Here is a 14236-nt window from a genome sequence, read left to right as displayed (position 1 = left end):
CATGCCACAGCACATTATAATTAAACTTTTTAGAAATAAAGACAGAAAATGTTGAAAAGTAGCCAGAGGGAAATGATACCTTGTCTATAAGGGAAAAACAATTTGAATGATAGCAGATTTCTCATCAGAAACCACAGAAGCATTTCTGTCAAGTGCTGAAAGTAAAATGTCCACACAGAATCCTATATCCAGCAGAATTAACCTTCAGTAATGAAGGGACTATCTAGACATTCTCAGATGATGGAAAACTAAGGGAATTTATCACCAGCAGACTTACTCTAAAACTGTGGCTAAAGAACCCTCTTTAAGCAGAAGTGAGTCATAAAAGAAGGAACTTTTAAAAGGAAGGAAGAACATGGTAAACAAGAATGTGGGTAAATACAATAGGCTTTCCCTTTTATTTTGTAGTTTTCTGTTTGTTTCCTCTGGTTTTGGTTTCTCTGTTTCCTTTTTCCTATTTTCCTGTGAGTTACTTGAAAATTTTTTAGAATTCCATTTTTATTCATCTCTAGTCTTTTTGAGTGTCTTTCTTTGTGTATATTTTTTAGTGGTTGCTCTAGGTATTACCTTGTATATACATAACTTGTCACAGTCTGTTAGTGTCATCATTTGCCAGTCTGAAATTTAAAAACCTTACCTCTCTTCATAGATATTACTCTCCCCCATTTATAATTGTTCTAGATATTTCCCCTACATACATTTAGAATTAGTGTTATAATTTTTGTTTCCACCATCAAATTTAATTTAGAAAACTCAAGAGGAGAAGGGAAGTCTGTTGTTTCAGGTTGCTGCTTTGTCCAGCACACAGTCTGGGATAGACAAGGCAAAGGGACTTAACTGCTGTGTCATTTCTTGAGTTCCAAGGTCCCTAGACAATCTTCCTTTTATTCTCCACCTTCAGAATCTTCTTACGTTTTCTTTTGCATATAATATCCAGGGTTGTTGGTTGTATTTAACCAGAGGAGAGCACATCTACTTTATCTTTTCCGGAACCAGCAGTCTCCTTTAATTTTGTAACGTGAAGAATTGCATCAATAGTTTTTCTAATGTTAATTCATCCATATATACTTGGGAAAAATCTAACTTGAACCTCATATATTGTTTTAGTATACTTTATTTAGGATTTAGTTTTGATTCTGAGTTTATGAGCAAAATTTGTCACTTTTCTGTTTGGTACTTGTTTTGGTTTTTGTTATCAAGATTATATCACCTCATTAAATAAATGAAGGTGTTTTATCTTTTATTATTCTTTGGAAGAATTTTGCATGAGCTTGGAATCATCTGTTAGGGAGAATTTGCCAATAAAAACTGGGTCAAGCAGGGCGGGGCGGTGTGCATGCACAAGTGCACTTTAACAGCTAATTTACCTTCTTTAATGCTTATAGGTCTGTTTAGGTTGTTGATTTTGCTATTCTATGTTCTGTTCTACAGTTGTCAATTTCTTCTATATCCTCTTAATTATTTACTCTAGTGAGTTGCCATTCTTCATTTCAGTGTGACACACTTAAAGTAGATGAATTCAACTGTGAATGGTTTAAAAAAGTCAAAGCTCACTGAAGAGATCTAAAGATAAGTCACATATTCATCCTTATGCCATTGTTAAAAGCTAAGATTCTGCTTTGAAAAAAAAAAAACTCACTCCCTACCCTCATTGTTTGCCAGCTGTCCCCCTCCTCTGAAGGATATGGTATACAGTTGTTCTTCAGTATCCATGGAGGATTGGTTCCAGGACCCCCTGGATACCAAAATCCGCAGATGTGCAAGTCCCTTATATAAAGTGGTGTAGCATTTGCATATAACCTACGCACATCCTCCCATAGAGTTTGAATCATCTCTAGATTACTTGTAATACTTAATACAATGTAAATGCTATGTAGATAATTGCCAGCACCTGGCAAATTCAAGTTTTGCTTTTTGGAACTGTCTGGAATTAAAAAAATTTTTTTTTCCATTCATGGTTGGTTGAATCCATGGATGCAGAGGGCCATCTGCATTTAATTCAGTCTGCTGTTAAAGAACAAAACAAAAGCTCCATTAGTGAATACCTGGTATTATTTTCTACACATATGTCCCCTTTTGCGTCCCTAATATTGATTATTAGTTATTTTTCTCTTTTTTCATGAGCACTATTGCCAGAGATTTGTTCATTTTATTAGTCTTTCAAATAAATAATTTTTGGCTTTGTTGATTTCCTTCTCTCCAAATATTGCTTTGGCTACATTTACAAGTTTGGATATGTATTATGTTTACTAATATTCATTTTTAAGTAAGTTCTACTTTTCATTATTATTTCTTCTTTGGCTTAGTGTTATTTGGACGTTTAGTTTTAATGTTTCTGAAAATAGGAGCTTTTAGCTTTTCAGTTTTACTTCTCTGTTAATTGAATTATGGTCAGAGAATTTGTTCTGTATGGCAGATTTTTTTGAAATTTGTAAGATTTGCTTAATGGCCTAGTTTATGATTAGTTTTAATAAATGTTCCATATTGAGAAGAATGTGTATTCTCTAACTGTTGATTATGTTTTTCAAATGCTAGTTACATTTTTGTCAGTTTGATCTGCTAATAACTTAGAAATTTTAAACTATTTTATTATTCTGATGGATTTATCAAGTTATTCTGGTAGATATGTCTCTTTTTGCTGTCTGTATTTTGAGTCTATTTGATGCATTCAGTTTTAGGGTTTTTGTAAATTCCCTTATTTTCTGTTTATTTTTCATTTTTGGCCTCTTAAGTATTTCTGTGGGGTTTTTCATATGCTTGCTTTGTTTAAAAGTGTATCTATTATATTTTATCCAGCATTTCTAATTTCCTTTTGTTTTGTGTTGGGAGGAAAGATTTTCCTAAAATTACATGTTTCCCACTTGAAAGACAAATTCTTGCTATTGCTAAAGAGAGTTCTAAAACTTTCTCTTCTTTTCTTTGAGAATTATCATTACCCTTTGTTGTTGATTTGAGTGAAAGTTAAACTTAATGGTCAAAGTGTATAATGTTGAGGTAAAACAAGTCTGCCACCAATAGTAAGTATTCATTATTTCCTTTTAGATAGTTTATATTGTCATGTAATTTAAAAATTTTTCAGTTAAAAAATACTCAGGTGTATATATCTGTATATTATATATCACAATGCTATAGTAATATATAATCACTACATTATATATATTCATATTTAGGTAATACAGTATATAATGTATTATATATTTTTTTAAGTTTAGATCCTTTTTCCTAGTTCCCTTTTTATACATAAATTCACCCATTTCCGTCCTCTAGCCCTGGCTTTTAAATACTTTTTTGTTCCTGTAGATATAAGGTTTTTTTCTACTTGACAATGAGATCTATTTCTGGTTATTACCCACTGAAACTATTACTTGAGTAAGCATTTCAATTTCCACTTCAGTGGCGCTCTTCTGTTTCCTCTTTATTCCCTTCTAGCCAGTTCCTAATAAGCTTTTCCTATAGGTGGATTTTCTCCTTCCTCTTCTATGTATTACCGCGTTCTAAACTCTCCATTTCATTTTTCTTAGCTCTGGAAATTTTCCTAAGAAAACTTGCCTTATTTTTCTACTGTATCCTTTTTCAGACAGCATGGGTTCTGTTTATCTTATGTCTTTTAGTATGCCGTACACTTTACCGTACTATAGCCTTCAAAAAGTTACAATTCAAAAAGTTAACTCAACTTATGATGCTAGAGAAGGTGGAGTAAGTCCACTGCTACCCTAACTCTCTGTCTTAGCATGCTTGGGCTGACAGGACAAAATGCCACAGACTGGGTGGCTTAAACAACATAAATTTATTTCTCACAGTTCTGGAGCTTGGCACGTCCAAGACCAAGGTGCTGGCTGATTGAGATTCTGGTGAGAGCTCTTTTCCTGGCTTGTAGATGGTTGCCTTCTTGCTGTGTCCTCAGACGGCAGAGAGAAAGAGAATGAGAGTGCTTTGTGGTGTCCCTTCTTATGAGGACACTAATCCTACAGGATCAGGACCCTACCCTTATGACCTCATTTAACATTAATTGCCTCCTTATAGGCCCTATCTCCAAACATAGTCACATTGGGTGTTAGGGTTTCAACATAAGACTTTGGGGGGAATCAGTTCAGCCCACAGCACTCTTCTACCGATTGCAGCTAAAAACTCTGGACAGAATGCAAAAAGCAACTACGTATATACTTTGGAAAATAAACAATAGCAGCCAGGTTGGGGAGAGAGATCAAAATTTGAAGAAGAACCATCATAGGAATGAGTGTCCTTTGTATTTTTTTCCCTCCTATATCCTCAGCCTTAACCTGAGGCGCCCTTTGTCTTTAATTGTGCTGTGGATGCAGACAGCAAAGACTCCAACAGTAACCTCTTTCTGGCCAGAGTATCTGGAAAAGGTCCCTCTGTGAGCCAGGGAGTATTGAGGCTTTCCCATTTTTTCTCTTTTTTCTTGCTGCTTTCCCCCAAGAGCAGCTTGAGTTGCCCAGGATTGTGCCGTAGTGTGAGAGGTTAAAACTCTAAAACTTTTTATTTACATTAATGTTGCAGGAAAAGGAAGGATCTGGGGGCTGGAGTCTATCAGGGAAGAGAGCCCTGGAAAGGGGAATGCCCTAATTCTGTATGTAATGACCAGCATAAGTTCTGGCCTCACACCCAAGAATGTGAGGACTGAGCTAGGGTACAAACCACCACCCAAATCCCAGAGTGGCATATATATCAGTAAGGCCCAAAGAAGCATAGCTAAGGCTTTACAAACTGAACTTAAATTGTAACCACTGCCCACATAAAGCAAGAAAGAACTTGGCTATCTGAATCTAACTGGGTCGATTGCCTACCAAAAAAACCCAAAACAAAACAAAAATCAACATATTTTAGGGATTTTAATAGGATTTAGAGTCTAAAGATAATATTTAAAACATCCAGTATAAAACTTAAAGTTACTTCATATACAAAGAACCAGGAAAATATGACCAATTGTCAGAGGAAAAGACAAAGATGCCAATCCCACGATGAGTTATCAGGCAAAGATGTTAAATCAACCATTATAACCATGCTCCATGATGTAAGGTAAATATTCTTGAAATGAATAGAAAGATATAAGTTCTGAATTGAGAAATAAAAACCTCATAAAGGACCACATGGAAATTTCAGAACATAAAAGCAAAATATCTGAAATAAAACATTTACTAGGTGGGGTTCTATAGCAGAGTGGAGATAATAGAGCTGTGTATGAATTTGAAAACAGATCAATAGAAATTATCCAAACTGAAGAACCAGAGCCTCAGGGACCTGTTGGACAATAGCAGAAGATATAGTGTTTGCATCATGGGAATCCCAGAAGGAGAGGGGCAAGAGATTGGTGCAGAAAATACGTTAAAAATAAATAAAGCTGTAAGTTCCTGGATCTGGGAAAGGAATAAACTTATTGGTCCAAGAAGCTTAGCAAACCTCTGAAAAGGTAAACTCAAAGTTAAGCACTTCGAGATACATCATAACTAAACTTCTGAAAATAAAAGATAAAAAATCTCGAAAGCAGACAGAGAAATATAGTACATTATGTACAGGGAGCAACAATTCAAATGACTATAGGTTTTTCATCAGGAACCGCAGAAGAGGGTGGAAGAACATCTTAAAATTCTGAAAGCAAAGAACTGCCAACTCAGAATTCTGTGTGCAGTGAAAACATACCTCAGAGATGAAGGCAAAATAAAGAAACACTCAGATGAAGGAAAAGTAAGAATTGTTACTAATAGACCTGGTCTAAAAGAAGTGCTAACTAAAGTTCTTCAGACTAAAAGGAGGTGATACCAAGGAAACTTAGAACTTTGTGAATGAAGAAAGAGCAACAGAAATGGTAAATTTCTGAGAAAATATAGCAGATTTTTTTCCTTCAAGATTTTTAAAGTATAACTGTTGAAAGCAAAAATTACAACATTTCTTGAGAGGTTTCAGTGTTTGCATATATAATGTAAATGACATTTAAAACAAAGAGGGGAAAGTAAAGGGACCTATGTGGTCATATATTTTACTTGAAATGGTAAAATATTAACTTGAAGTAGACTGTTAAAGGTAGTTTTTTTTTTTAATTGGAGTATAGTTGATTTACAATGTTGTGTTAGTTTCAGGTGTACAGCAAAGTGAATGTTATACGTATACATATATCCGTTCTTTTCCAATATAGGTTATTACAGAATACTGAGTCGAGTTCCCTGTGCTATACAGTAGGTCCTTATTATCTATTTTATATATAGTAGTGTGTTTATGTTAATCCCGATCTCCTAATTTATCACTTCCCCCGACATTTCCCCTTTTGTACCATAAGTTTGATTTCAAGATCTGTGAGTCTGTTTCTGTTTTGTGAATAAGCTCACTTGTATTTTTTATTAGATTCCACATATAAGTGATATCCCATGATATTTGTCTTTCTCTGTCTGATTTACTTCACGTAGTATGATAATCTCTAGGTCCATCCATGTTGCTGCAAATGGCGTTATTTTGTTCTTTTTTATGCCTGAGTAATATTCCATTGTATATATGTACTACATCTTCTTTATCCATTTCTCTGTCAGTGGACATTTAGGTTACTTCCATGTCTTGGCTATTGTAAATAGGGCTGCAGTGAACACTGGGGCGCATGTATCTTTTTGAATTACGGTTTTCTCTGGGTATATGCCCAGGAGTGGGATTGCTGGATCATATGGTAGTTCTAGTTTTAGTTTTTTAAGGAACCCCCATACTGTTCTCCATAGTGATTGTACCAACTTACATTCCCACCCAACAGTGTAGAGGGTTCTCTTTTCTCCACACCCTCTCCAGCATTTATTGTTTGTAGATTTTTTGAAGATGGCCATTCTGACTGGTGTGAGGTGATACCTCATTGTAGTTTTTTTTTTTAATGTATTTAAAAATTTTATTTATTTATTATTTTTGGCTACATTAGGTCTTTGTTGCTGTGCACAGGCTTTCTCTAGTTGCGGTGAGCAGGAGCTACTCTTTGTTGCGGTGCACGGGCTTCTCATTGTGGTGGTTTCTCTTGTTGTAGAGTATGGACTCTGGGCGCCCGGGCTTCAGGGGTTGTGGCTCCTGGGCTCTAGAGCACAGGCTCAGTAGCTGTGGCGCATGGGCTTAGTTTCTCCACGGCATGTGGGATCTTCCCGGACCAGGGCTCGAACCTGTGTCCCCTGCATTGGCAGGTGGATTCTTAATCACTGCGCCACCAGGGAAGCCCCTTATTGTAGTTTCGATTTGCATTTCTCTGGTAATTAGTGATGTTGAGCATCTTTTCATGTGCTTTTTGGCCATCTGTATGTCTTCTTCGGAGAAATGTCTATTTAGATCTGCCACCTATTTTTTGATTGAGTTGTTTGTTTTTATATTGATCTGCATGAACTGTTTGTATATTTTGGAGATTAATCCCTTGTAGGTCGCTTTATTTGCAAATATTTTCTCCCATTTTGTGGGTTGTCTTTTCATTTTGTTTATGGTTTCCTTTGCTGTCCAAAAGTTCTTAAGTTTAATTAGGTCACATTTGTTTTTTAGTTTTTTTTATTATAAAAGTCAGTTTATTTTCCCTTTCTGTGTTTTGCATTTTCCCTTTTTGTCAGTAATGAGCAATTAACTGATTGGGAATCCGCTTGATTAAATAAATTAGCAAGCTCATAAACACACGACATTTAAGAGTATAGAGCAAGAGGTTGAAAAATATTCCGTAACCCAATGCAAATTAGGCAGTCTTCAAAACTGAACATTTTTCGCCTGTTAATTTCCATAATTTAAAATATATATACAGTATGACCTTAAAATATTGATAATTAGTATAAAATTCACAGCTTTGAAGACATATATTCTACAAACTTCTAAAGAATAGATACCTAGATACGCCTCAGGCCTTAGTAATCCATTAATGTGATTCAGTGTCACATACTTAACGCTTACAGGGCCAAAAGGTCTTTCTTCTTTCTCTAATTCTAGTCTTCAGCTGAGGTAACGCAAGGAACCCGGTTGTGACACAGATCAATCCTCTGAAAATAGGGCTAAGCCAATTACCTTCCTAGTGGATCCTAAAGTTCCCAGAGAACAAATCTGGGGTTGAGTACTTTGGTTGTAAGTTACACACTGGAATGTTCACAACTGAGGTACATTATGGTCCTTGAAAGGAAGACTAAAGATTTCCAGGAGTCAAAGGGAATTCTGAATGAAGACGGAGGAGAGCAAGTGGGTAATCATCTGAAGATATTTCCGCTTCTGGAGCTGAATGACTTTAGAGCAGGTACAGAGTGAGAGCCAATCAGCATATAGTGTGATTCTTTTCCCACCGTGGTTAGCAAAGGGATTCTCTGTCCAAGGCATGCTTACACTGGACCTGGCTGGAGTGCTTTATCCGGATTTGATGCGTCAGAGATGAGCCACTCTCTGCAAACTCATGACCAAGCAAAATGCAACGATCCTTTCTATTCGTGGAGCATGTCGTTGGTACAAACCATGCATGAATGCCTCGTGGTCACTCCGCTTTCCAGGCTGGAGAGCTAGGGTCCGAGTCCAATACAGCATTTACGGTTAAAAGGATAAACCTCCACAGACCACCAAAGACACTGACAGATTCACAGGCCATTCAGTGCATTCATGAAACAACAGCGATAAAAATCATTAACAATTATTCCTGTAGTGTAGAAAAATAGCCCAGCCTTCACTTTGGTCAGCATCTACGGTGGCTGACACTGTTGAAAGAGGCTTGACAGTCTGAGGTTATGTTGGAGCTCTTAAGACAACCCCAAAATAAGGTGAATGAAAAGGAATAGTCCTGACGTGTCTCCTATTTTTCTTGTTCTTTTGTGGGCACTGGTCACTCACTCAGTATGCGAGCTTGTCGTCCTTGCATAAGATAGCATGTTTCCCTCACTATTAATGGTGAAATAAATAGAATTGTGCAAATTGTCATAAGAATGAAAAAGTAGAAAACCCACATCCATCCTGGGTTGTCCTGGATCAAAGACACTAAATATTGGCTCACCACAGCTCCAGTGCTCCCGGTTCCATCAGCTATTCTGTGATGATCGCCAAAGCCTCACTGCTCCCTTGGATCAGCTCTTGATGACCCAGGTCCTCAGAAATAGCAGAGCTAATCATATTAGAAGGCCCACCAATAAAAAATCCTGTGACAGCCATCAGAAGTGCATTGATAGACTTATTGTTTGGAGAATGACTACATCCAACTAGGGACCCGACTGCCAGAAGCAGACTGAGAGCTAACACCGGGGCTCTCTTCTGTAGCACATCAGAGATGAAGCCTTGCACAGTTCCACCTATAATTCCTCCAACATTGTATCAAATGGACAGCTTGTCGGCTTCAGCCTCCTTCCATCCGAAGTTATTACTCAGATAAGAGGGCAACCAGAAGAAGAAGGAGTAATTCACTAACTTCAAGCAGGCACAGGCCAGTGAATATGCTATAACTCCGGGAAGGCAACAAGCTTGGTAAAAGCTTATCGCCTTGACTTGGGTAACAGACTTGCCTTCTTGGATTGAATAATTAGGATCAGCTTCATCTTCATTTCTAGCACCATTAATTAATGGCCTGTGCAAATCTTCTTCAAAATCTTCTCCCTCAATACCTGGGAGACCAATTTCTTTGGGTGACACCAGGAGTCTAAAGGAGATGATGATCCCACCAGCAAACTGCACAGCCTCTGTCACCACAAAGGCATACTCATAACCATACTGCAGAATAGAAGAAGCTAGACACGGTCCCAAAATATTGCCCACTGAGGCACAGGCACTCCAGAGACCAAAAACAACTCCTTGTCCAGCTTTCCCAAACCATTTGCCCATAACAGTAACCATGCAGGGCCAACCAGTGGACTGCAGCAGGCCATTCACGATCCACAGGCTGCAGTACAGCCCCTTGTTGTAGAAATGCAGCCATTCTGTGAGAGTACCAGAGACAAACACAACTAATGCAGAGGAGCACATGCCAAAAGACAGAACCCATCGCAAATTAAGCTGATCCCCGACAATGCTGCTGATGAAAAGGCCCACAGCGTAGGAGAGGAAAATGGTGTCGAGTGTTCCGAGGAAAAGAATGGCTTCCTCTGCACTGGGAAACAAAAGGTTGCTGCTGCAGATCTCTACAGGCAGTTTAGTTGACTTGTTAAAAGCACTTGGGGGGGCTTCCCTGGTGGCGCAGTGGTTGGGAGTCCGCCTGCCGATGCAGGGGACACGGGTTCGTGCCCCAGTCTGGGAAGATCCCACACGCCGCGGAGTGGCTGGGCCCGTGAGCCATGGCCGCTGAGACTCCATGTCCGGAGCCTGTACTCCGCAACGGGAGAGGCCACAACAGTGAGAGGCCCGCGTACCGCAAAAAAAAAAGAAAAAAGAAAAAGAAAAAAAGCACTTGGGGTCCACTGCTTAGCGGTACTGACTTTGACATTGCTAAGTGTTTTTCTTGATGCATGGAGCAACGAGTAACAGAAGAAGGTGAACAGGAACATGAGCACATGATGATGGCTGAACCGGGAGAGCAAAGTTCCTCTTTGAAAAATATTTGGCCAGGCCATGTTCCTCCTGACCTTCCTTCTCACCTTAACCTTAAAGTCTGGATAATGAATGGTTTACATCGTTTCTTCTTTCCGAGTCCTGCAGTAGTCATGGTGCTCCATCCGGCTGCTCTGCTCACTCCACTGCGCCTGCAACCCCACCACTCGCGTTTGTTTGTTTTTGTTTTTATTTTCATTACTCTAGGAGGTAGATCCAAAAAGATATTGCTGTGATCTATGTCAAAGAGTGTTCCGACTGATTTCCTCTAAGAGTTTTATAGTATCTGCCCTTACATTTAGGTCTTTGACCCATTTTGAGTTTATTTTTTTGTATGGTGTTAGGGAGTGTTCTGATTTCATTCTTTTACATGTAGCTCTCTAGTTTTCCCAGCACCACTTATTGAAGAGACTGTCTTTTCTCCATTATAAAGTCTTGCCTCCTTTATCAAAGATAAGGTGACCATAGGTGTGTGGATTTATCTTTGGACTTCCAGCATTGTACATTGATCTATATTTCTGTTTTTTGTGCCAGTACCTTACTGTGTTGATTACTGTAGGTTTGTAGTATAGTCTGAAGTTAGTTAGCTGATTCCACCAGCTCTGTTTTTCTTTCTCAAGATTGCTTTGGCTATTCAGGGTCTTTTGTGTTTCCATACAAACTGTAAAATTTTTAGTTCTAGTTCTGTGAACAATACCATTGGTAATCTGATACAGATTGCATTGCATCTGTAGATTGCTTAGGGTAGTATAGTCATTTTCACAATATTGATTCTTCGAATCCAAGAACATGGTATATCTCTCCATCCATACAAGTCTTTTGCCTCCTTAGGTAGGTTTATTACTAGGTATTTTATTCTTCTTGATGAAGTGGTATACGATATTTGTTTTTCTCTTTCTGACTTCAGATGCATTGGTAACTGGGATTGTTTCCTTAATTTCTCTTTCTGACCTTTCATTGTTAGTATATAGGAATGCAGGAGATTTATGTGTATTAATTTTGTATCCTGCAACTTTACCAAATTCATTGAGGAGCTCTAGTAGTGTTCTGGTAACATCTTTAGGATTTTCTATTTATAGTATCATGTCATCTGCAGACACTGACAGTTTTATTTCTTCTTTCCCAGTGTGGATTCCTTTTATTTCTTTTTCTTCTCTGATTGCTGTGGCTAGGACTTCCAAAACTATGTTGAATAAAAGTGACAAGAGTGGACATCCTTGTCTTGTTGCTGATCTTAGAGGAAATGCTTTCAGTTTTTCACCATTGAGAATGATGTTAGCTATGAGTTGGTTGTATATGGCCTTTATTATGTTGAGGTAGGTTCCCTCTATACCCACTTTCTGGAGAGCTCTTATCATAAATGGATGTTGAATTTTGTCAGAAGCTTTTTCTGCATCTATTGAGATGATCGTATGGTTTTTATTCTTCAGTTTGTCAATGTGGTGTATCACATTGTTTGATTTGTGTATATTGAAAAATCCTTCCATCCCTGGGATAAATCCCACCTGACCATGGTGTATGACCCTTTTACTGTATTGTTGGATTTGGTTTGCTAGTATTTTGTTGAGGATTTTTGCATCTATGTTCATCAGTGATATTGGCCTGTAACTTTCTTTTTTTGTGGTATCTTTGTCTGATTTTGGTATCAGGGTGATGGTGGCCTCATAGAGTGAGCTTGGGAGTGTTCCTTCCTCTGCAATATTTTGGAAGAGTTTGAGAAGGATGGGTGTTAGCTCTTCTCTAAATGTTTGATAGAATTCACCTGTGAAGCAATCTGGTCCTGGACTTTTGTTTGTTGGAAGATTTTTAATCACAGTTTCAATTTCATTACTTGTGATTGATCTGTTCATATTTTCTGTTTCTTCCTGGCTCAGTCTTGGAAGGTTGTATGTTTCTAAGAATTTGTCCATGTCTTCTAGGCTGTCTGTTTTATTGGTATATAGTTGCTTGTAGTAGTCTCTAATGATCCTTTGCATTTCTGTGGTGTCAGTTGTAACTTCTCCTTTTTCGTTTCTAATTTTGTTGATTTGAGCCCCCTCCTCTGTTTTCCTTGATGAGTCTGGCTAAAGGTTTATCAATTTTATCTTTTTGAAGAATGAGCTTTTAGTTTCATTGATCTTTTCTATTGTTTTCTGTGTCTCTATTTCATTTATTTCTGCTCTGTTCTTTTTTATTTCTTCTACTAACTTTGGGTTTTGTTTGTTCTTATTTCTCTAGTTGTTTTAGGTGTAAGTTTAGGCTGTTTATTTGAGATTTTTCTCGTTTCCTGAGGTAAGACTTTATTACTATAAACTTCCCTCTTAGAACTGCTTTTGCCCGGAACCGTAAGTTTTGGATCGTCGTGTGTTCATTGTCATTTGTCTCTAGGTATTTAAAAAAATTATTTATTTATTTTATTTTTGTCTGTGTTAGGTCTTTGTTGTTGCATGTGGGCTTTCTCTAATTGTGGCAAGCGGGGGCCGCTCTTTGTTGCGGTGCACGGGCTTCTCATTGCGGTGACTTCTCTTGTTTTGGAGCATGGGCTCTAGGCACATGGGCTTCAGTAGTTGTGGCATGTGAGCTCAGTAATTGTGGCTTGCGGGCTCTAGAGTGCAGGCTCAGTAGTTGTGGCGCACAGGCTTAGTTGCTCCGCAGCATGTGGTATCTTCCTGGGCCAGGGCTCAAACCCATGTCCTCTTCATTGGTAGGTGGATTCTTAACCACTACACCACCAGAGGAGCCCTCTCTAGGTATTTCTTAATATCCTCTTTGATTTCTTCAGTGATCCATTGGTTGTTTAGTAACATACTGTTTAGCCTCCTTGTGTTTGTGCTTTTTACAGTTATTTTCTTGTAATTGATTTCTAATTTCACAGCATTTTGGTCAGAAAAGATGCTTGATATGATTTCAACTTTCTTAAATTTACCAAGCCTTGATTTGTGACCCAAGATGTGATCTGTCCTGGAGAGTGTTCCATGTGCACCTGAGAAGAAAGTGTATTCTGCTTTTGGATGGAATGTTCTATAAATATCAGTTAAGTCCATTGATGTAATGTGTCATTTAAGGCCTATGTTTCCGTATTGATTTTCTGTATGGATGATCTGTCCATTGGTGTAAGTGGGTTGTTAAAATCCGCCACTTATTGCTGTGTTACTGTTGATTTCCCCTTTTATGGCTGTTAGCTAGTAAAATCCCCCACTATGGTTGTGTTACTGTTGATTTCCCCTTTTATGGCGTTAGCACTTGCCTTATATATTGAGGTGCTCCTATGTTGATTGTATATATATTTACAATTGTTATAACTTCTTCTTGGACTGATCCTGTCACCATTATATAGTGTCCTTCCTTGTCTCTTGTAACACCTTTATTTTAATATTTCAAAGTCTCTCTTGTCTGATATGAGTATTGCTACTCTTTCGTGTGATTTCCATTAACATGGAATACCTTTTTCCATCCCCTCACTTTCAGTCTGTATGTGTTTCTAGATGTGAAGTGGGTGGCTTGAGAGCATATATACGGGTCCTGTTTTTGTATCCATTCAGCCAGTGTTTGTATTTTGGTTGAAGCATTTAATCCATTTACATTTAAGGGAATTATTGATAGGTATGTTGCTATTGCCATTTTCTTAATTGTGTTGGATTTGTTTGTGTAGGTCTTTTTTCTTCTGTTCCTCTTTTTGTTCTCTTGTGATCTAATGATGGTCTTTAGTGTTGTGTTTGGCTGCGGGTTTTTTTGTGTGTTATGTATCTATTGT

At 37.9% G+C, this 14236-nt stretch overlaps 2 protein-coding genes across 5 annotated transcripts in view; one reads left to right on the top strand and one right to left on the bottom strand.

Annotated features, from left to right (window-relative positions):
* The window catches only part of RUNDC3B (RUN domain containing 3B), a 150294-nt gene that overhangs the window by 30390 nt on the left and 105668 nt on the right, over positions 1–14236 (top strand). The gene's annotated exons all lie outside the window — the stretch shown is intronic.
* Positions 8816–10526, bottom strand: LOC103086861 (sugar phosphate exchanger 3-like). The gene is given in 3 exon segments (XM_082931358.1): positions 8816–9018; positions 9021–10139; positions 10364–10526. Coding segments are annotated over 3 exon segments (1485 nt in total).

The sequence above is a fragment of the Lipotes vexillifer genome, unplaced genomic scaffold (genome assembly GCF_000442215.2).
Source record: "Lipotes vexillifer unplaced genomic scaffold, Lipotes_vexillifer_v1.1 scaffold474, whole genome shotgun sequence".
Lineage (NCBI taxonomy): Eukaryota > Metazoa > Chordata > Mammalia > Artiodactyla > Lipotidae > Lipotes > Lipotes vexillifer.
This window is presented reverse-complemented; position numbering and strand designations above follow the sequence as displayed.